Here is a 24789-nt window from a genome sequence, read left to right as displayed (position 1 = left end):
GGAAGAGCCTCTCTGCTCTCGCACCACACGCGCGAATCTTTAATGCGTTACGGTGCTGGCCGTTCATTCGTAATTCTAACCCCGGTTAACTCGGGGTCTCGCGGGGCGCCGGCTTATTCGGGGTGGGGCAGCAGGGCAGGCAAGACTGTTGTGGCGGGAACGCGAGGGGAAGCGCGGGAAGCAGTCTGTCGCTTTCCTGGCTCCGGCTGCACTTTCACCCAGAGAGCTGAGACTTTCTGGGAGCGAGGGAGAGAGACGCCAAATTACAACTTCTCCGTCTCTCTTTCTCACATCCGTGCGCGCGCCGTCTCACACTTTCCCGCGCATAATTTCCCTCAGTCAAGCCCCTAACCTCTCCCCACCCCTCCTCCGCCTCTCACACACACAGAGATGAACCACGCGCGCGCGCTCTGCCCTACGCGCGCGCCCGCGCAACGCACACTCTCTCACATACACAGACAAGCTCCCGGCAGTCACAAAAGCCTGACTGGAAGCCGAGGGGCGGCAGCGTGGGCTTCTCTCGGCGACAAGCAATTTCCTCCCTTCAATCGCGGCGAGGCTTTTCGAGCCCACCTCTCTCTTTCCCTCGCCTGCTTCCCTTTGATTAGCATTCTCCTCGCTGCTGGGTTTTTGTGTGGTGCGACTTACCCCTCCCTCCTTTCCCCCGCTCCCACCCCAAGGACAAATCCCCTCCCTCAGTCGTCTCGGGAAGGGAGAAGAGGAGGGTGAGCGCGTGTGTGTGCGCGTGTGAGCGAGCGAGTGTGTGGCGGGGTGGCGGCTAGGGTGGGACTGAAGCGCCGCGATTAAGGCTCGCGCGCTCTCTCCGGAGCCGAAGCGGGCGCTCTCCAGATGCTGCTTTCTCAGGCACTCGGAGGCAGCCCCGACGACGAGGAGGACACGGCGCCGGCGGCCGGAGCGGCGGCGGCGGCGGCGACAGCAGCCATGGACCAGCGGGCAGAATAAGCCGGGGCCGAAGACCCGGCATCCGCCGCGGGCGCTGCTTGTTGCTGTTCCCGCTCGGCCTGAAGCCAGGCGACTCCATGTGGTGACCGGAGGACTTTTCCTCGCCGCCGCCCCTACCCGCGCCTTTCTTTCCAGTTGGCCTTCCGGAGATGGGTCGGCGCCTCGGCTGAGCCAAGCCCCGTGCCCTTCTCCGCTGCCTTTGGGCAGGGCTCTCGCGGACGCGGAGCGCCCGGCCACGGACCGAGGCCATGGCTGCGGCCATCGCCAGCGGCTTGATCCGGCAGAAGCGCCAGGCGCGCGACTTGCAGCACTGGGACCGGCCCTCGGCCAGCAGGAGGCGCAACAGCCCCAGCAAGAACCGCGGGCTTTGCAATGGGAACCTGGTGGATATCTTTTCCAAGGTCCGCATCTTTGGCCTCAAGAAGAGGAGGTTGCGGCGCCAAGGTGTGTGTGTTTTGTGTATGTGTGTACATGTGTGTGTGTGCGTGCGTGTCCTATGCGCCTGTGTGTGCCTTGGAAAGAATGGCCTGTGGTTTCCAAACTTGGGCCCCAACACGCTGGTAAAGGGCAAAGAAGGGGGGAAACTGCCACTTCTTAGGGTTGTGCCCATTTTACAGGAGGGGAACTGAGGCTGTCTCTGGGTTCATTGTTCTGAAGAAACTCGCTTCCTCTCTCTTAGTAATGTGAACGAGAACCCTCGCTTTCAGTACAAAAGCATGCTTTGGGGCTGGCAAAGAAATCCCGTGCCTTATTTAACCGCCTAGACTGATGAGCAAAACTGGATGGTTCCAGGGCGTTAAGAGGCAGCTAAGCTATGCTAAAAATGACATCACAAGTCTGGGAGATAAGTAATTGTGCCCATTGTACAGAAGTGGGATTACAAGCATTTAAAGTGCTTGGTCTGCAACCAAATCATGGCAGTGGTTAAGGTAATGAATGGGCAAGGACTTACCCACAGCTGTTTAAATATTCTTGTCACACTCCCAGTCAGGGGTGCCAAAGAGAAGTAAATGAATGGATTCCTAACCACCCTTCTAGTTAAAGCTTGGGGCTGAAGTGGTAATTCTAGTCTAGACTGGTAATTATTGGTATAGAATTGGAAAGATAATTGTTTCATATTACTTAATGCCAGATAAAGGGAGTGATACCGAATATGTGGGATTATTTTATGCTACTTTATCTTCATTCATACCGAAGTGTCTAAATCAGTGTTCTTCCAACTATTTCAACTGAACTAGGTGGCTTGTGCATTCACAACAAAATACATTGCTCTTTAGTATCTGCTAACTAGATTCTAACTTGTGTCCCATCCCACCCTCTGAAGCTGAGGATAAGAAACCTGGGAGCTCTATACAGATTTACGTATATTTCATACCCACTGCGTGGAGCAAGGGGTTGTGTATACTAATGTTTGAAGGCAACCTTGGAAGAATAACATGATGCAACAGTAAATCTGCTAAACCTTTATTATTCCCTTTGTTGTGCCCTGTTTCTTTGCATTTAGATTTTGTAGATTTTTATAATTTATAAATACAAAGAAATCCCAGCATGAAGCAGCTCTAAGAGATGATTCATATTTGCAATGATCACCCATTGTTCCAATCTGAAGCACAATGTTAGCAAAGAGAAATGCATTTTATAATTGTAATTTGTGAACTGAATCAAGTAAAGAAAATAATTATTTCCAGTGTCAATAATCTAAATGCATTGAGGGCATTTTTTTTTTGTAAGAAAGCAAGGTTTAATGAAGACACACAGAGAGAAAGATTTTCTGTGAATAAATTGTATGAAGATCCATATAAAAATACTGTGTTTTGAGTGAAGTAATAACTAGTATGTAGTGTGTTCTGTATTTTATAATACAGCCCATTGTTTCAGTATTAGAAAACTGATAGCATGAGAAGGCAAGGCAGGCATTCTGGGGCACTGTCACTTTAAGAATCTACAGTTGCTGAAGTGGAGAATCCTCAGAGTGTTGAATGTGGGGGAACCCCAATTCCCACTACACCCTATTTTTGCAGCCTTTGTAGCTGGCTCACTCCAGTCATGGCTGACTTTTAATCCTTACATTTCTTAACACACTGGGAATGTTCTGTCACCAGTTGGAAAACCATGGACAGTTGTCTTAACACTACATTTCTGAACCTTAACGCTGGTTTTGCTGAATTTCTTTCCCTTTCTTTGAACAGTCTAGCGCTGTGGTCTCCCCACCGTTCCTTCATTTTGTCTCTTTGGGCTGCTTTTAACCATGGTTATCACTAGGTGTGTGAGCCTCCCAAGGGAAGGCAGTTCAAGTAACAGTAACTGGAAGAGTCTTAACTATATTGGAACTATATTTGAGGAGTCTTACCTATATTGATACACCAGGTGCATCATGCAATTATGGATTTAGATTTCTGGTGTGTGTTTTTCTGTATGCAAAGTGTGGTGCACTCTTGGTGGTGGCAGGGAGCTGTTTCTCTCTCTCTCTCTCTCTCTCTCTCTCTCTCTCTCTCTTTCACACACACACACACACATGTATATATTCCTGCTTCAAATGGATTTGATCAAAATGCAAACAGACCATAAAATCAGTGTGAAACCTGCGCTCTCTCTCTCTCCCTTAGATCAGGTAGTTTCCTATTCTGGTAATACTCCCGAGTTTTGAAAACTGCAGATTCTGTGACAAAGCTAGCATCATCTCTTGCCATAACTAAAACTAGGAAGACCTCAGAACAACAACAAACACCTATACTTTTCTACTTGTACTAGCATGTAAGGTTTGCACTTCTGGGAAACGAGGTCCTTCCTATCACAAGGTGTTTCAATACTGAAATGCTTTTCCTGGCTAAGGAAGCCATGCACTGCTCTCTAGGATGTAACTTATACTTAATAAGAAGTTTCACTTATGGAAATGTAAACTAAACCAACACACATACGTTACTGATAAAATTTAATAAGAATGTTTTAGACTCTGTTAAATTAATGCTGAAAGGACGAATTGGCTTTTGCTTTTTGGAAAGCAGTGGCATAGCCAAGTGAATTACCTGACAACAGCAACTAGTGACAATAAAATAACAGTGACACTGATTTCCACAATCTATTCATCTTGGGTTTTTTTAGTGAAGGCAGTGCAATGCTTATAGCTGGTAGTCGCTGTGTGTGCCCAAGAGCAGCCTCAGCGAAGCAACATTAATGGCTCTATTTGTTGTCCTGTGCTTAGTTTTACGCACAGTGATGCCAATTTATGGCCTTAGCAACTCAAGCATGCTTGACATCCACACATATTTGTTTGACTTATGGGTCAAACATGGGAGAGGGATTGTATTTAATAATAAGTGCATTAAATTTAAAATGAGCAAATCACTAAAGCTAGTGATCTGCTTAAAACATTATTAGATCATAAGGGTTGTTACGTGAACAACAATAGTGTAAAATAAGAGCCATTTGGAAATTAAGGCGACTCCTTTAAGAAGGCAGATCAAAAAAGCAGAAGCAACAATTCAGGTTGATTCTCTATTAGGAAATGTTCCTTTAGTTATATGTTATGATTTCAGTATGTGGGAAAGATGCACACATCCAATCCATATTAGCTTAACATAATGAAAATATTACATTCACTTAAACCATTTCCATTTTTGTACCTTCTGTTTCATATACAAAATGTTTATAGAACATATTTATAGAATGCACTTGGAGAGTTTCTAGTATATTCCCCCAGAAAATGTACTATTTGTTAATCACAACTCTCTTGTTTTAGGGAAAATGAAGAACATCAGATCCACTATTTATTATTGCTTATAAACCACATTGTTGCCCTTACAGGTGACATGTGTTTTACCTGTCTTTAAAAATAGCAACAACCTACTGGTTCCCTAAACTTCTTTTTAAGAAAGGTGTAGTGTGGGGTTGCATAAAAGATTGTTTAATTAAATTTGGCTAATGATTAATACTTGTCACTTGTGTGGAAAAAAATGCTATGGTTTCCTATGATTGTATTAGCTTGCTAAATAATAATTATGAACCAGTTTTCCATGTTTGTAGATTCTGGGAAAATTAGTATTTGCCTTCTAGGATCAGGTGTTGATTTAGTATTTGCCTTCTAGTTGATTCCAGAAAGTTATAGATGAAGGGGGAAAACCGTATGGAATTAGAATCAGTCATAATTTTTGTACCGATGTTAACGGTGCACATACTGAGCTTTTTCATATTGTATCTAGGGATGTTCCTAAAACCTGCTTTGATGGTATTAGGTTGAAATGCTTGACTGTCCAAATTTTGTGTGCAGTACATTTCGCTGATAGCAACTGGAATATTTCACGTATGGTGTGTGTTCTGGGAAGGAGTTGCTTGCCATTTTATTGTTTTATTGCATCTTTTAATCAAATGAGAATTATTATTTGTGCATGAAACTTTATCACTGTAAAGCTCTGCTTCAACCTTTTGTGTGTTTACTGATACTTGCTTTGCAATTGTAAACACATGTATTTTGTAAGTTATAATCCTATTATTACCAATCTGGTTTACTTTGAAGTAGGGATGGGGGAGAGATTGCATTCAGTTTGCATTTAAAGGTGAACTTACCTAATTCACACATTCTGAAACAATATACAAATGGAAACATAACTATAGTTCAACATTCACACTTCCCCAAATTTTGCAATCTAGTTCTCCAGACAAGTGATGTGTACAGAAATGCATAGACTAGGATATGGTGTGCATACAAATGCGTATATTAGTGAAAATAGCACACACAAAAGGAGAAAGCATTAGAAGAAATTGCTTTGCAGAAATGTGTATATTGAGATAATTTTGCTGTTTAAGTTGCATGAAGACTTTTTAAAAAATTGCAAACTATCTGGAAATGTAGAGAACTATAAAATAGGGGGTGGGCGTGGGTGATGAGGAACTGCAGGAAACAAAAATTGACAGATTTGCCCTCCCTTACTTCCAAGTAAACATGCTTATGATTGGGGTGTGAAATAATTACTTTCAAACAAGTTTACACCCACCCATACATTTGTTGGTTAATTTACATGTGGGAATTTGTACACTCGCTTTGCAAATCTGTATTGTAGTTTAATACATAACGATGGAAAATGTAATTTCTGTAGCATGGCAAGTGGTGGGGTGGGCTGAACAATCCAGAGCTCTGCTGCACTGTTACACTGGTGAAAGTGCCACAGAACTTTATAGACAACACGACAAATACAGAATTCACTATATATTCACCAGGGACTGTGCCAGCAATGATACTGACATGCCACCCACACATGAAGGCCCCCTTTGAATGAAGGGGATGTGCTCCCAGCATCCACCTTGCATCATCATACACACATCGTGCAAGGTGGCACATAAGTGCTCCCACTCCAGTAGCCCCATTGGCACAGCTAGCAACAACCCCAGTACTTCAAGTCCCAAGGCATCCCTATAGGCAGGAGTTCAAATTCACTCATGCCACCTACAAGCAGTATTTTAGGATCACAGCACATGGGGGAAATATAGAAAAGACACAATACGGCATCAATATAGCTCCCTGGGCAGAGTGTCTACACACACAGAGAGAGAGTTCTGAGACATGGGTTCAAGACCATCAAGGGAGGGAATGGCTCCATGGCCAAATAACCGAAGGGCAGGGTTGAGAGGGGCAAAGGGGGCAGCCCTAGACACACACTGGTGGCAAAAGCAGCCTACAGTGGCTCACTCCCCCCAACCCCAGTCTCAGAAGCATGAGGATTCCAGGAGCATGAGGACTGCAGGAAGATTCCTGGTATGGTGGAACAGTTTGTGTTTGATACATTTGGAAGTCCCCGTACATACCACGTTAGGAATACAGGAGGCGCATATGAGCCAATCATCAGGAGTGCTGCAGCCAGCCCTTCCGACTGGCAATCCATGTGATCAAAACGCCCTCCTGCTATCAGTGGCAAATGGTGTGCTACTTACCTGACCTCCCTCTGGCTAAGTCTGCTTTATACTGGGATGGATAGGCGTGTGGTGGCAATGAGGCCAGCATGGTGCGAATGTTCTGGCAAGAAAACTGCATTGGCTCCATTTGTACCATGCCCACCCTGCTGCTGCCCTGCTCCCCCCTCTCTGTCCCAGCATGCAGTAGCAGGTAGACCAGGCAAGTGGCAAAGCCCCACGACACCATCTGCTACTGTCTGCTGTTTTACATGATAGGTTGGGTCCTGCCAGGTAGTATCAGAGCAAGACTAATTGCCTCCCTCCTCACCCCCCCCCCGCAAACTGACTGCCTCATATAACCTGGCAGCAGCACTTATCCTATCTGTGCACTCTGAGATGCCTGGCCCCCTCATAGTCAAGAGAACCATAGTAAGCAGAGAGGGGAGAGGCTACTCTTCTCCCTACCATCCTATCCTGAGGCCAGCTGAGACAAGATTAAACCAGAGAGGAGCAAAGGAGTACCTATCTGCCCATCCATAGAAACAAAGAAACTACACTTGTGGAACAATCAAAGTTCTTACTCAGAATGTATGAGATTCTGAAAGGGAAAGAAATATCTGTAGGGTTGCCAAACACTCATCTCAACAAGGCTTCTGTGTCTTGGTCAGTGGTTTGACAGACAGAAGGGTAGCAGGCTTGGTGATCTGTCAGGTACTAGCTCTGTACTGGGAGCATCATCTGTGGTACAATTGTCTGCAGTTAACCTTGCAAGGGTGTGGCAGCCTGCCTGGAGCAAACAAGCCCACAGAGGAACAGCTGAGAGCATCCTTGTTACTGCTGCAGGTCATGAGGTGGGACTGGCCGGCGTTGTGAGAGCTGTGAGATTGGTGCTGTGCTTGTGGAAGAGCTGCTTGTGGAGAACAAGAAGAGACAGAAAGAGATAGAGAGAGGACAACAAACAATAGATAGCAGCTGGAGTGCATAGTCTTTGAAACAGTGTTTGTGTGAGGAGGTAAGAGATCGCCAACAGAGAGCTTACCTGCTTATAGCAGCTCGCCTGTGTAGGTGGACACCATATTGCATCATTAGAGCAATACAGTTCAGATAAGGCTCAGCATTTGCATGCATAGACAAGAAATACGCTTGGAGCAGCTCCCCGTTACAGCACGTGTTTCACACTTCTCTTGTTTATCTGTGTAGTAGGGTATTCTATCCTTGCATTCCCAGCTGTTATACGGGAGTAGAGATTGCTGTAGGCTGGTCATGCCTGGATCCTTGAAGCAGGTAGCTTCCAGGGTTCTAGGGGTAGGAAGTGTTCACAATGTGCAGAAACGTCTGGTGGTGCTTAGGACATAAATCTTTTGCGAACTGATCTCTTTTTATGCAAAGTGTCCTTTTTCTGTTACTTCCTTTCAACGGGGTTCCCTGTTGTGAGCTCAAAGTCTGTGTAACATCATCGATACAGCCCTGTGCCTCACCACCTATCATTTGATGTGTGGTTTATGTGTAGTTTGTATTACTGGTTGTGTTGTGAGTGGGTGTTGAGTTACAGCATTTCCTATGTTGTGTCATGGTGACAAGGGCAGGGCAGATAATGGGGAAAGCGATTGTAATTTTGCCCGCCCATTGACACCAGTGAGATGGAAATTCGTTATACTAGTTTGATGCAAAGTTTAGTCATTGACAAAGATGTGAATGTGAGTTGAAGCAATGTAGGATTTGGTATAAGCATCCTCCTCACCCAGTTATGCCAGCATAGCTGGGCTTCCCCAAGGTCTTAGAACAGCAGATCTCAAGTACAGAATTGTGCCCTAATTCTATTACTATATTAAACAAGTTATCAATTGAACTAAGAATGTTTCGATAGGTTTTGTGGGGGGTGGCGGCGCTTTTGCTCCTTTCTCAAACCGAGCAAGTGATAATTGGTTGATTCATTGGTTAGGAGTACTGAAAAGAGAATTCTTTTGCCGAATAAAATTAAGATACCTGTGGCTTGAAGCTTGTAATGTGAGCTTTTTATTTTAATTTTTGCTGGTAGGGGCATGAAGGCAGGATAAATCTGATTTGCATTATATCCATAGTGCAGTGATCCAGTAAAAATGTGGCAAAGGAATCACTGACTGCACTCCCAATGGAATTTATGTACTGAGTAAAATACTTTGGCACTGATCTGTCAAACCATACATGCACACTGTAGGTTTCACACAGACTGCTACATGTGAGGAAAAGATGGCTGTTACTTGGATACAGCTGATAATTTGCTGTACCAGCAGCAGCCAGGAAATCAGAGCCCTTTCCCCCCAAAAAATCTATTTGGTACAATATGCCCCAATCATTTTGTTTGGCAGTGTGGCAAATAACACATTATCACACGCATGCATCCTCTGTTGCAATTTTTAAAATGACCCAGTTGCCCACACATACTTACATGAGTCAGTAGTGCCCTTAAAAAAAGGAAAGAAGTAATTTTTGTAACCTTTTCCTACCTAGTCTCCTAGAGTACTTACTCACCACCAGCAACTAGGCAAGTGGTTATTTACAAGCCTGTAATTATCCATGTAAATTGTACATCTACCTTTTCGTGTCAGTTTGTCTTTGATGCTAAGTTAGTGTACTTCATTATATGCAATTTTCTATTTTGTATTCATGTATAATTTTAGTGATGCAAAGTGGGCTTGCTGTAAAAATGTCTTGTAATGAAGCATGTGTTCCTCAATAATTGCTTTCCGTAGCATATACTATATATTTCATCCATTGCAATTTTATTTTCCCAGCTTCCTGCTGTTTGCTGCAAAGTTTTATTTTGCTAGAAACGCTTTTTATTTTATAAAGAGAGCTCACCCATTTATTATTATTATTATTTTGCATTTTACCAAATTTATACAAAAATCCCTCTGAACTATTTACTAGATTGCCTAAGGACTGTAATCCTAAATACCACACTTGGAATAGTCTGTACAATTCTGGTCATATCACCTCAAAAAGGATATTGTAGAGCTTTTTAAAGAAATGTAACCACAAAAGTATCAGGGAAATATCTGTGAGGGAAGGTCGCAAAATCTGAGGCTTTTTAATTTAGAAAAATAAATGATAGAGCTGGCTAAGATGGGGCATGGCATGAAGAACATAGATAAGAAGATTCCCCGCCACCCCAGCCCCTGCTCATTCTCCCAAGATGCTAGAAGCTGGGGCCATTCAACAGAACTGAGTGTTGAAAGATGCAGAACACATAAAATAAAGTTCTTCTTCACACAGTACATAGTTGAGGTATGGAATTTACCCCCATGAGAGGTAGGGATGATCACTAACTAGGATTAAAAGATTAGGAAAAATTATGGAAGATGCGTCTGATTGCCAGTTGCTGGAAATTAGAAGTGGAAAGAATGTTGGTGAGCTCAAGGCTGCAGGCTTCTCATAGACATCTGGTTGGCCACTGTTAGAACATGATAGATTCAAAATGTTTCAGGGGGTTTCGTCAAACTGTGTTTCAGGGGACCCTGGGTTTCCTCAGAGGTTAATCAAAGGTAACAGTGTGAAGATCACTAATAGTGGACAATCATCCCTATTAAAAAAACAGTTTAATCATCATTACCACTACAACAGTGATAAGACAAGGGTGGCAGATATAGATCAGGATTATCAGGATCTTAGATTTCTCGGTGATTTGCATCCGATTGGCAAGAGGGGGACGACTCTCAAATGCTTAACAATAGCAACAACACCCAAATTAGACTTGCTGGAATAAGGAAAGCTAACTGGGAGTGGACTTTTGTGTGAAAAGACTGTCTGCTCAGTTCAGTTCTGATACTGAAAACAAATCCATGGGCTAACTTTATGTCCTTTGTACCTGGGTCTCACTGGTAGATCTTAGGGTTATGGTAAATATAAAGCAGATCTGAGAAGTCTGAAGTCTGTCCACTTGTACTTCCCCAATCTAGTGCCCCCCATATGCCTTGGACTATAACTGCCATCAGCCTCAGCCAGCATGGCCCAGTGGTTGGGTAATGGGAGTATAGTCCAATTATCTGGAGGACACTGGGGTGGGAGAGACTGTTCTAAGAAGTTACATTCTCAGATCAGCCACAAGGTTCAATATATTTTGCCACCCCACATGAACTGTGACTCTTACAACATTCCTCAGGACCCTCTAACAGGCTGTGATTCCATGTGAAAGGTTATCTCAGCACCACGGTTGGTCAATTGGTCCTGCGCCCAGGGGAACACCCTCTAATTCCTGCTGCCATTGGCCAAGCATCAAATAGCACTTACAAGATTTCTCTTCGTATAACAGCAGCTGAAATGTTTTGCTTTAAAACTAATGTATCCGTTTTGTGTGTGTGTGTGTGTGTGTTTACACACATAAACATTTACACATAGGTTTATGTGCACACCCACCCACTTTATAATCAATCCCCTCCAAGCAAATTCCATTTTTTCCAAAGGAGGTTAATTTTGTGATTGATCCATAAAATTTATGCAATGCCAAGACAACTCTTTGACTGGATTCTGTTATTCAGGCAGAGTTGACAATGAATTCATGCATATGGGCATCTCAGGTCACAAGAGAGATACGAAGGGAATTTGGTTCTCAAAGAGCAGGGGCGGTATTTGCAATACTTTTGAATAATAGCAGTGTCATCAGTCTGGTGGAATAACAGTTCTAAAATTAGACCTTTGGAAATGAAAAGGACTTATTTGGTTTTTAAATAGCATGCCTTATGGTGCAATCCTATGCATGTCTATTCAAAATCAAGTCCCATTTATTTCAATGGGGCTTACTCCCAGGTGAGTGAATATAGGGTTCCAACCTTAGTATTTTTTTACCACCTGGGGCTTTTATGTAGACCATGTGATTTAGCCCCATTATAGCTAACAGAGCCTAGATACATATAAATGTGTACGGCTAATATTTAGATCTTAAATAATATGCATGCATAATATGTGTGGCTGTGAGAGCAGAATGACTTTCTGACTGATTCTACTGTAGTTTGTCACACATGACTTGTGTCATGAAAAAGTGGATGGGGATGTCCTTTGCCATCAACTTGGTATTATGGTTGGGAAGATGCATTCACCACTCACTTTTAAGTACAGATGGGGCTAACCACAGCTAGTGTCAGAGGTAAGCATCATTATGCACCTACCAAGTCCCACACCTCTTTTTTTGGGGGGGGCATACTGACCCAAATTGTTGAAAATCCACATGCAATCTTCCCTTCCCTCCTACAGAGGAACAACATGAGCCAATTTTAAGGTCATGGTTATATGGGAAAATATCACTGCAAACTAATATTACTGCCAGTGGCAACCCAAAGCTATGCCCTCAAATGCACCCGGCCATATCTTCTGACTGTATTCATACAAACACATGGGTCCACATGGTAAATGGTGGACTATAAGTACCTATAACCTAGTCCACACTCATGCTTTTCCATATGATAGTGGGTACAAATCTGGCCAAGAATTACAAGTTCTGCTGCTCATATATAGGATAAATAGTCTTGTATGAAGCGGTCATTTAAGCTAACCTGGTGCCTTCCAACTGTTGCTGGACGAGAGTAAACATTGTGCCTGGCCACTGGCCATTGGTCCAAAAATTCTAGAGGGGACCAGGCTAGGGGAAGCCGGTACAGACTGTACTTATTTCTTCTGAAAAAAAATGTAATAACATCTTGAGGGTTATTGTAATGTAAAGATATCTTGGGATACCTTGTACAGTTTTCAGAAATACTCTGGATTCCCCCCCCAAAAAAAACACACCCTCTTGATGACTTGCCAGTTTATTTTTCCCACAGTCCACTTCTAGTGTAGTGATTGGTGCTCAGGAGATGTTATAATTGCATTTATAATTGGTATTGATAATATAACTTTAAAAAGATCAAATGCTAGAACAGAATTGCCATACCTGATTTTTAAGTGGCTATTAGGGGTTTGATGACAGTATAGATCTCTGTTGGATCCACCTGACTGTCTTCTTGAAGCTTCCCAAAGAAGTACATAGCAAGTGCATGTAAAAACTCCAGCAAAAGATCCTAAACCTCTCAGCAATGTGTATATGAACATAAATGAGTGCTGGCTGCGTACATGCGAGCCCAGATACACAATTGCAACGCCATTATGTGTTCGTGTGTCCCAATCACTGTAGCTTAGATTTTAACATGGTGAGGAAGGAAGAGAAGAAAGGAGGAAAGAGGGAGATGTATTTGGAATGACTCTTGAGTATGAACTAAAAAAGATTGCAGTACAAGAATAAATGAGAAAGCAATCAGAAGCTGAGAAAGAATGGCTAGACAGAAGCCCATGGAAAGTAATTTGCTTCTGGCATGATTGCCAGAGAGTCTGTGATGAGGCTGTTCCTGCATTTTCACCTTCAGTGGTTTTTGACACCTCCCCCTGCCTGCCCCACTCCAGGTGTCCACTAAATTTTTCTTTCTCTCTCCCTTCATTTTGCGTTTATGGTTAGCTGGAAAAGGAAGCAAACTTCTGATGTGCCCTAGTTCCCACAAATAAAAGGTTACAGCGCATCTACATATTCAAGTTCCAAAGACATTTCCCCCTCTGAGCTTGGGAGGGGGGAAAGGCTAAATAAATAAAGTTCATTGATTTTATTTAAATGATTTCTTGACTAACTGATGGCAAAAGAACCTGTAAGCATTGTGCAACAAATGACATCATATAAAATGCCGTATTTTAATAATCAAATAAAAAAACCCTTATTAAAATAGCATTATGGTATTCAACTAGCAATACCTATAATCATACAAGTTGTATTTTCAAATTTGCCCTGTCTTTCTCACAGATATCCTTGAGGTAGCAAGAACAGTTATATAGGTATTAAATGCTTTATCACTACCAGATGGAAGAGGGGTAACATACATTATCATCTTAATTGTAAAATTTAATATCACTTGCTGAAAGTTACGTTGGTAAACATTGTAAATTCAGGGGGTAAATGTTGCTCCCTTGTCTTTAATTTGCCTATAAATCTCTTAATCATTTTTTAGACTCTACATTTAACCCTGTGTCTTCTTTTTTAAAAATGTAACCTGTAGCAAAAATGCAAGCTGCACATTACATAATCTGCTATGGCAACATTTCACTGTGCAGTTTTAATCTCCCTGCCATGACAACTATAAGCAGAAGAATGGATCCACTCCAGCTAAAGTTAGTCATACTCAAAATCAATGGGGCTTGTTTGGCATGACTAACTTATTTTCTATGAGAATGAAAGGCTACTAAATTTAGCTAGATCAGGGCCTATGTACTCTGTGAGAAGAGCAGGGATAGGAATCAAAGCAGTAACATGAAGGGTTGCTTAACAGTAAATTAGTGGCATTTCATCCCTGAGCCCTTTTCACCTAGATACATAGCAAATTTTGTCTGCTAATTTCATCTGGCAGATGTTGTGCCTGACTACTTCTCAGTCTTGTCTCACATTTTGACTGCCACACTTTCCCAGTCTAATTGTATCAAATTTATTGGCGCATCTGTTGATATTTGGGCGTACTGATGCAATTGCACAAATTTGATATTCAGGGAGGGGGCAGCAAAACCATGCTGCAGTTTGGAGATGCAGAAACATGCATGAGGGTTAAAACTGCAACACTGAGAGATGAAGAAGAGATTAAATGGCATAATATTGGTCATCATATTGCAGACTTGGGGTTTTCTGGTAAGATACTGAGGCTGCAATGCTTCCTTGGGAATTAGTAGACATGTATAGGATTTTGCTGTATGTTTTGGGGGTTCAGTAATTTGAAGAGCTGGTGAATCCTTCCAGGGCTGATATGAGGCACTTTGGTACCTAAGGTAAAGAACATTTCACATATAGAGGCTAACCAGACTGGCAAGTAAATTTTACTTCAGCACTGGTGATGAGATAGCTTTCCCCATGCAACCCACCTATCTGGATTAATTGCTACCCTTGTCCTGTATCAACAACCACACATATTACTTAAAATGATCTCCTATCCATAAGCGTTCATTGAAATATTTGCCTGGTTATTAAAACATACAAAATGGGTAACTACAGCTGCTGTCTTACACCCTGTACATAAGCCCCACTGAACCCTGGGAAGCTTACTTCTGAGTAAACATTCATAGGCTTGTGCTGTAAGGGTGCAATGGCACGTTAGACAGGAAAAGGCCATTGCCGCTTAAAACAACATTCTGATAGTGTGTATTTTCCACTCTTCCCCAAATTGTGTTGGATCACTTGCCCTATGGGATAGTATCCTTGCATTATATATTTTGTTGCCCACACAGGATCGGCTGTCGACTGTGAGCACAGGCTAACGCAAAACACAATGACTTCATGCTCAATAATCCCACATATTCCAGGAAATGAGTGATGGGAGACTTACTGGAATCAGCAAGGGAAACCCACATGACCTGAAAGTGTTGCTGTGCAATGCCAGGTCAATGATGAATAAAACCACTGCCATCCACGACCTGATTGTGGATGGAGGATTTGACCTGGCATGTGTGACAGAGACCTGGTTGGATGAAACAGATGGGCCTGTCCTTGCCGCTGCTTGTCCACCAGGTTTCTCTTACGCACAGCAACCCAGGTCATGTGGGCAGGGAGGGGGGGTTGCAGTGATTATTAGGAAGTCAATAGTCTGCACCAGGCATCCTATTGGGAAGACCCAGTTTTCTGAGTGCATGTTCTGGAAGCTGGGCAATAGGGGCAGTACAGGATTCCTTTTGGTGTACCGACCTCTGGACTACTGCAACTACTGGACTACCTTTGAAGGTGACCCGGAAACTGCAACTAATTCAGAATGCGGCAGCTAGACTGGGAGTGGCCGCCGGGACCACATAACACCAGTCCTGAGAGATCTGCATTGGCTCCTAGTACATTTCCGAGCACAATTCAAAGTGTTGGTGCTGACCTTTAAAGCCCTAAACAGCCTCGGTCCTGTATACCTGAAGGAGCGTCTCCACCCCCATTGTTCAGCCCGGACACTGAGATCCAGCGCCGAGGGCTGTCTGGCGGTTCCCTCATTGCGAGAAGTGAGGTTATAGGGAACCAGACAGAGGGCCTTCTTGGTAGTGGCCCACCCTGTGGAACACCCTCCCTTAAGATGTGAAGGAAATATGCAGCTATCCTATCTTTAAAAGACATCTGAAGGCAGCCCTGTTCAGGGAAGTTTTTAATATTTAATGCTGTATTGTTTTTAACACTCGATTGGGAGCCACCCAGAGTGGCTGGGGAAACTCAGCCAGATGGGCGGGGTATAAATAATAATAATAATAATAATAATAATAATAATAATAATTATTATTATTATTATTATTATTATTATTATTATTATTATTATTATTATTCATCCTAGGAATGCCATTTCCAATGGTAGCCTCATGTCTGGCATATCACATTTCTGCCCCAGGTCAACGTACTCTAAGAAAGCAGTGGAGAGTAGAAAGGGGTACCAATGGAAGATATATCTTCTAAGGCAAGGCTGACAATTAGTGCATTCTTCCCCAAATGATTGATGCTTGTGGGGAGCAATGCAGGGGAAGCTGAGTTTACAATTTAATCCATTTTTTTAACAGTTTGAAACTGCAGCCACAAAGTGAATGACTAATGATTTAATATAACCATTTTTCTTTTTACACATATTTTATTTTAATGTGTAATTTTCTCCTGTGGCTAGTCCTCATTCCTATCCACCTTTTTCTTAGCAAGGGCGTTTTCTCATCACAGTGTAGGAAATGCTGTATTTTATTGTCAAACTCTTAGCTCCTTTAGGGATGTGTTGAAATAGAGTAAATTCATGACTCTTGCATTTAAATTGTAAGAAAAGGGCTACAGTTTTTTATTATAATTTGGTTCTTTCATTATTATTATTATTATTATTTTAAGACTAATTTATACAATCACTTGTCCTGGCACAACAACCCCTAAAATCACTTCACCCTTTGATTGCTTATTATTCAAGGGGACTGAAAGAGAGTCAACAGCCTTGACAAAATCATTCATAAACTGTTAGCATCTGTCTCTTTCATCATTATTTGTATTGTATTCCCTCTTCACAGGATACTATAAGTAAAAAGATGATTTTGTTTAAGAAAAAGCTCTGGCTTCTAGGAGCTTACAATCTAAAGTTTAATGACTGGGAGAGAGAATGGAAGAATGTGAAGAAATGCAATGCATACTTTTTTGGGGGTGGCAACAGGGGTGTTAAACAAAGGCTGCCTCTGTAAGGTGGGGCTTTAGGCAAGATTTGAAGAAAAAGAGAAAGCATAGACAAATATAATTATAAGGTTGGAAGGGATTATAGAGATGTTCTCTGAGAGAGTTCAAGACATCAGGGAAAGCATGTGAGAATGTGGTTTATGGCTCACATAATCAGTAGCAAAATTGTCTCTAATGGAGTTTTACAGTTCCATTGAGATTGTGATTTGTGAATAGTGACAATTTCAGTTTCTGAGTTTCTCACTTTTGCAATCTAAAATTCAGTTCTCCACATTTCTGTATCAGTTTGCTATTTTTTTTAAGCCCTCATGAAAATTCATCAGCATTTTAGTGCAAATTTCTCCTAATATGCACATGTTCATCTGGATTCTTGTCTAATATACACATTTCTTCAAAGCATTTTTTGCCTAAAATAATGCATTTTTGCATGTTATTTTCACTAATATGCATTCGTATCCACCCTTTTCGCCACCTATGTGGCATTACTTGGCTGGAGAACATCACTGCAAAATTCAGTTTTTGAAAGGAGTCTGTATTGCATTTTTCAGATTATTTTGGAAAGTAAGCATTAGGTAAATTTGCCTTTAAATGTAAACTGATTTGAAATTATTCTCAATCTCTATCTGTGAGTGTCCCAAGATAGGCAATAAGAGGCTTTGATTGAGCCATCTTAGAATTCTCTATGGACTAGGCGAGCAGTTCTGAGGAATAGCAACCAAACTGTGATTGCTGTTGCCTTATGTGTCTGTCAACAGCTAGTTAATGTAACATTCATCTGCTGCACAGATTTCTGTCCCTATTTTTTACCACCAATCTCTTATTTCCTTCTGTATTTTAGACATCACAACAATAGGATGTCTAAGATATCCTGGGAGATAAAAGGAACTCCCTTAGTGTGTTACTTCTTTAATTAGGATCTCTTGTGAAACACACCAAACATAGGCATCCAAGTTTTAGAAAGAATCAGACCAAAAACCCTTAGCCCTGTCTATAAATTTATAAAGTAGAGGAGGTTGAAGTTTGGTGTTAATTGATCCATCTGTCTAGTCCAGTGTTTCCAAACTTAGGTCTTCAGCTGTTTTTCAACTCCCATTATCCCTAGCTAGCAAGACCAGAGGTCTGGGGTGATGGGAATTGTACTCCAAAAGGAGCTGAAGACCCAAATTTGGGAAACACTGGTCTAGTTGGTGCTTTCTGCACAAGATAGAGTTACTGGTTTGTCTAAAATTAAAATTCTGTACCAGAAACATAGTGTTACCCTAGTGGGCCATGATATACTTATGAATTCCCATATAATTTGGTGTTTTGTCTCAGTTAGGAGTGCAACACACAGGACTGATGTAATATTCTCTGCATTCTAGCCTCTTCCTTCTCGCATTCCACTGCAAGAGAACCCCTTAAAGATCAAGTCAGTAGAGTTACTCATGATAAGTTTTTAAAAAAATTCATTTACATACAGTGGTGCAGTTTGGCACCTTTGAACTCTTGCCTTACAGCACAACCCTGTGCATGTCTACTCAGACTATAGACCCATTGTGTTCACTCCCAGGTAAGTGTGTGCCTAGAATTATCATTGCATAATGCCCACCATAGGCTGAAGATGCACTTCCTTATCCCTTTGACACCTGGTAGAGAGGTATTTTAGGGGCTACCCTATTCTTTAGATTGTAGATTGTTTTAAATGGTTTAGTGTTGTGTTTTTATATTGTTTTAATCCACCCTGAGTCCCATGGTGAACGGCAGGTAAGAAATTCTAATAATAATAATACAGAATATTATAAAGACTGCAGTCCTAATGGTCTTACCAGGATGAGTGGTGATCTTTAGATAGTCATGTACTTCAAAATGCGGCAAACAGCCCTGTAGCATTTAGGGGTTGTCCTCCTCATTCTGCTGAGTCCTGACATGACAACACCACAGCTTCTGCTTCTCCGTTTGTATAAGTATATACCAATGTAGATGAATGCCATCTATAGTAGCAAAAACACTTTAGAACACTGCCATTTTTGCTCATTGTCCTGCCTGGCTAGTCTTTGAAGTTTATACTGCTATTTCAAATATATCTCTTTACATCAATATTGGCTCTGAATCTACCTGAGAGGGTATGCTAATTTATTGAATTGTTGAAGCACACCGAAGATGAATGCTGATGGGGATCCAGACTTCTGTTGTCATCTATTAGTGATCTAATTACATATTGCTTCCTCTCACGGGACACCAGTACAGGCTTGATTAAAGTATAATATAGATCGTTCCCTAGAGGGTGTTAGGCTCTTTAGCTGATGCCATGAATTCAGAAGTCCTATTTTTCTTCCCCCTCTTGGTTATTGTATGAGCATGACAGCGCCAACATTATCACTTACTCCAGCGGTTGCCAACATTTTTGGGGCCCGTGGCCACATTTACAAACATTGTGGACACGCACGCTCACACACATGGTAACCAAGTACACACCACAACCCATTCCACTGGCTACAATACACACACACACACACACACACACACACAGCCTTTTTACAAGCATAATTTCAGTGGGGGCAGAGTTGAGGGAACCCTGTGGGCACATACATGCCCTCAGGCACTGCCTTGATAACCCTTGGATTATTCTTTTTGAACTTCCTTAGCATCATCAACCACAAAAATGCTTTGGGGGCTGCTGAGGTTTGAAATTAGTAGTCAGAATGGGCTTAGGTTTGTCTTCATTTTTAAACACTACAAAATTGTAGATTGACCAACTACACCAGTGTAGGAAACCTTTTACCTCCAACTACAACTCCCATCAGCCCCAGTGATGCCAGCAATGGGCAGGGATGATGGGAGATGTAGTCCAGCAACATCTGGAGGGCCCCTGACCTATACAGGGTGCCCTCAATCGTCTGGAGAAGCTGGTGCCTCTGGTGGAGAACAATTGTTCTCCCCTAGAGGCACCAGCTTCTCCAGACAATTGAGGGCTCCCAATGTCATATGGGGGGGGGGGGTCAAAGTGCCTTAGCCCCCAGGAGCCAGCATCTGTTTCCCCCTAGTATGCAATTTTAGATTAACTTTGGAAATGTTCATCTGATGCACTAAGAAAACCATACCTTGCAATCCTATGATGGAATGAAATGGATTTCAATCTTTCCCCTTTTTTTCAACCTTCAGGGGTCTGTAACTTTTCTAATGAAGGAAACTTTTGCATTATTAAAAGTTTCTCACTATTGAGATTTCTGTCAGTGAATAAAATGTGACTCTCAGCACTTGTCATGTGGTCCAAGGAGGGGGGAAATGTTTGGGAACCACTGAACTAGAATGTCCATAATATATAAAAATTAAATTCTGCACAGTTAATGTGGACTTGTGTGGGGAGCATTGAAAGGAAGGACAATGTGAATGCTGGAAAATAAAATCAAGGACAGGCAGTGATTTTTTACCTATATGTAGTCAGCATTGTGCTTCCAAGTACATGTGTCAATGTGTTATTGTATCAGTGGAACAGATTGCAGCCGAGTATCTTCCTTTTGGGTTCAGTTGCACTCTGAATTCCCAACTACAAATCTAGCACTCAGCTCAACATTTATTTTTCCTCATAGTTCCACACATATGAGTTAAAGGAGGAAAGTGTGTTATGCTGAAAAAAATGATTTGGAAAATTCAGATATTGTTAAGTTAGCAAATTGCCTTGGAAGTTAGAACTACCTGGTTTCAAACTCCTGGGCTGCATTGCTGTGTTAGGTCTCTGCGTGAAATAAATTGCTAATAATTAACACAGGGGCAGGGGAATAATCTTTGTGATGGGGATCATTGGATTGGTTTGTGCAAGATGCTATTCCTGAGCCCTAATTACCCATATTACCCTAATTGCCATATAAAGGGCATACTAGGGTTGGCTCTCCCAATAGTCTGAATGAGGTGGTAGCATTAGGCAGTGGAGTGAAAATATTTGGGTGAGAATTTATTTATTTTATTTTTTTAAAATCTTTATTTATATAACAACAAAAACACACACAAAGATACACAAATACAAAATTACACACAAATTACAAAAATAACCATAGACACATAATTTTCTTGGCAAACAATAAAACATCTATTAGTCTTAACACTAAAGACCCAACTTCCCGTCTATTCTATATTTCAAATTCATATTACTTATTGCCAATACACATTTTCATAATTAAACTTATTCTCAATAAATCTAATTTCTTCTATCTATCTAGCAACTATTACTGAAGTTCCTTGAATGCTGCAACAGAATCTAAACTACTATATTTATTTTTCAGATATTCTTTAAAAACCTCCCATTTAAAAACAAATTCCTGTTTTGATTTATTCTTTATCTTTTCTGATAAACCATCTAATTCGGCATATTCTGTCAGCTTTTGGATCCAATCTTGTATAGAGGGGATTTCATTACTCTTCCATTTTGCTGCGATCAAAACTCTTGCTGCCGCCATCGCATATAAAAAGATACCCTTCCTCTTTTGTGGAATATCCAAATCTGTTATTCCCAGGAGGTAGGCCTCTGGTTTTTTATTGAAAGAGATCTTTAGCATTTTTTGCAGTTCTGCATGTATACTCTTCCAGAATACCTGTATTTTCCTACATATCCACCACATATGGAAGAATGTTCCTGAGTCTCCGCATCTCCAACAATTACTTGACACATTTTTATACATTTTTGAAAGTTTCCATGGTGTTAGATACCATCAATGTTGCATTTTTTGAAAGTTCTCTCTAATCGTGTAACAGTTTGTGAATTTCCAATTGATCTTCCATAAATTTTCCCATTGGGCCATGGTTATTGAATGGCCAAAATCCTGGGACCACCATTTGGGTGAGAATTTAAATCAACTTTTCAAAAATCAATTATGATAGTGTCTAGTACACTAGATAGAGACTAGAACAATCAACTCACCCACTCCTTATGCCAGCCTGTGGAGGGTTTGGATTGAGTAGAGGCACTGGCTGAGTAGGCCTCCCATAGGCCGACACCAACATCCCCCTTCTCCCTCCCAGACATCTGGATCCTGAGCTGGTCTCACTCTTGTCAGGTGATGGTACTGGTCCCAACCCAGACCTGATAACTCTTGCATCTCAGAGGGGCAGGTGTCTGTACTCATGGTTTGACCTGAATGTCCCTTGGAACAGTCAGCTGACTGCTTTGCAATGCATTAAGATCATGCCTAGCCTCATGCCCACACAGCCCAGTTTCATAAGTTTTGCAAGTGGTTTGTTGAGCAGCAATCAGCTGGCTATTTGCCAAAATGTAAGAATCTTCCATGAGCCCACTGAGCCACTCTGTGCCAAAGGGTCATATGAATCAGTTGTTAGGTAAGCGTCACTCAATAAAAACACTCAATAAATATGTGTTAAGCCTTTATGTGAAAGATCATCACTACTCTTTATTCATCACTGACCTCTACTACTTTGACTGCATTCCTGAGGATAGCCAGGCTATTTAAATCCCATCGGCTTTCCCTGTATTGCCCCTTTATTGGTGTCTTCATGAGCACTGAACAGGAGAGGAAAATCTCGTGGTCCTTGTATTAAAGTTGAAGCAGGTTGCATGTAACTTGAGCACTCAGAAGCGTTCAAATTTACAAAATGCTAGCTGATCTTTAACACAGACTGAAGTGAAGAATCCTGTGGGTTTGGCAGATAGGCTGAAAACCAGGTTTGATGCAGAAGTAATATAATAATGATCCACTGTGGCAGAAGGGAGTATCAGGATCAGTAATTAACCCAGCTTTATTAGAGTGGAACTGGTTATTTCCACATAAATAAACCCATTGGCCCTTTGAGCTGTGACATGTTTCGTCTAAAAGCATTTCATCCTCCACCTACTTGTGAAGTCTTTATTTGTGAAGTCTCATGCCCAACCTAGTTGTGGTTCAGTGACAACTACAAATACCTATTATCATGCAATAGTAAGTTTAGGCTACTGAGGCAAATGTATCTGTCTTTCTCTGCCAGCACTGTGTTTCAGGTAGGAGCCATGATTCTCTCCTGCAGGGCCTTTCTAGTTAGAAATTCAGAACTGTCTCTCGCTCTCTGTCCTAGTATATAATAGAGGTAGTCATAACAGAGCTACAGGAACTGTTTGTAAAGTATGCCAAGCTTTGAAAACAATTTTAATTCTTTCCCCTTTTCCACAATTCATCATTTCCATACAGATTAAATTGTCGTGCCTCTCACGGCACACAAGTATTTTTAGTGGGAATGATTGCTTTCAGTGTAAGGGATGCTTCTTTTTTTATTGATTGGCATCAAAGGTTCACTGGAAATGAGTAGCCACAGAAGTCAAATGGGGAGCCAGAGAAGCGCTCAAGGAAAAGGAAAAGATTTGTTGCTGTCTGCACTGTTACATCAAATTAACAGATAGCGCTGGAGAAGCAGGAGAACATCAGAACATGACCTGGCACTTTATTTAGTAAAGTATAATTTCCTAAATCCCTATGAAACAGGCACAGATAACTTTTTGACCTTCCATGAAATGTGACATACTTAATGAGAGATCCCACTGAAGTACTATTTGATGGTGATTCTCTTGGAATGCTCTTACTAAGTATCATAATCTGGGCCTGCTGCATAGCTTGTTGCCTGCAGATAAAATTGTGCCATGGTAAAGAGAAGTTTTGGAAGGGATTTTGACTAGAGGCCAGGGATCCTGCAGGATTGTTTATTGCTTTATTTCTGTAGATTTCGAAGCATGCAGCTGGAACATGGGGCAGGAGGGGGTCCCTCTACTGCCCCAGCTCTTCTATTAAAGTGGATTTTGTACTGTCCTTTGAGAGCTATGGAGTTTTGCCCCCTTCCTATTTTGAGCTGCAACTCAACTATTTCTCTCCCTCTCTTAGCTACACATTTGCGCTCCCTTTCTTCCACCATCCTTTTCTTGGTTCTGCAGTGTTGAGGCACACAGGAATATTATTGAAATGTCTCTGTTTATAATATATTTAGTCAGTGCAGATCTGATACTCTCTTTATGTTCAGCCTTTTTTCTTTTGAAAGGGGCAATCTATTCATACTTTATTGTGCCTATTTCTTTTTAAAAGACACAAACAGTGAAGGGTGTATTACTGGCAGATATTTATAAAATCATAGAACTGTAGGATTTGTAAGGAGTTGGCAGCTATCTAATTCAGCTCTTTACTCTAAAGCAGGATCTTCTACACTGCATCTCCAAATCCCTAAAGGATTAGCCTATATATTACTGCCGTTAAAAGCAACTTTTTCAATCCACAATTGACTGGCTTCCAGAAAAGGGAGAATCCCCTTTCAGTGGCTAATTTTAGAACATTCCCTAACTGTTTCTGAAATCATTTCATTTTTCAGTAATAATTTGTACACTTTGTCCTACGCAACATTCTCATTGCTTTAACTTTTCTGGCAATCATCCTAAATTGAATCTTAGATAGTCAATAATCTACATTGCACTATGCCTTTGGAAATCTCCTAAAAGGAGATGATATTTTGGTAGAAAGATGCAAGGGTCCTTATGTTCCAACAATAGCTTTAAATACTATGAAAGATTGATTCCTCAGCCATTAATTTGTAACAGAACAGTGCAATAAATCTTAGTTTCTCTTCAATATCTTTCTGCAATTGTGAATTCCACTTGATTCACCTCTCTCACTCACCTTAACAAAATCAGTATTTGCCCTAGTTAGTTCGGATAGGAATCCAATTATGCGGGGAGCCAAAAAGCTAACCACCAATGTGCCCAGGAGATCTAAAAAAAGGCCATTTAGTTTAATACA

At 41.6% G+C, this 24789-nt stretch overlaps 1 protein-coding gene across 3 annotated transcripts in view; it reads left to right on the top strand.

Annotated features, from left to right (window-relative positions):
• FGF14 (fibroblast growth factor 14) overlaps positions 1 to 24789 on the top strand; it is a 299695-nt gene that overhangs the window by 193925 nt on the left and 80981 nt on the right. The window contains exon 1 of one of the 3 annotated variants that reach the window (XM_081198648.1): positions 417 to 1407. The exons of the other annotated variants lie outside the window; for them this stretch is intronic. Coding sequence (XP_081054774.1) covers positions 1212 to 1407 — 196 coding nt within the window. The 5' untranslated portion in view covers positions 417 to 1211. Of the gene's footprint in view, positions 1 to 416; positions 1408 to 24789 lie in introns of those variants that run through there. 3 annotated transcript variants of the gene reach the window in all.

Source organism: Podarcis bocagei (genome assembly GCF_964188305.1).
Source record: "Podarcis bocagei genome assembly, chromosome: 6".
Lineage (NCBI taxonomy): Eukaryota > Metazoa > Chordata > Lepidosauria > Squamata > Lacertidae > Podarcis > Podarcis bocagei.
Note: the sequence above shows the minus strand (reverse complement) of the source record. Positions and strands in the feature narration are given on the sequence as shown.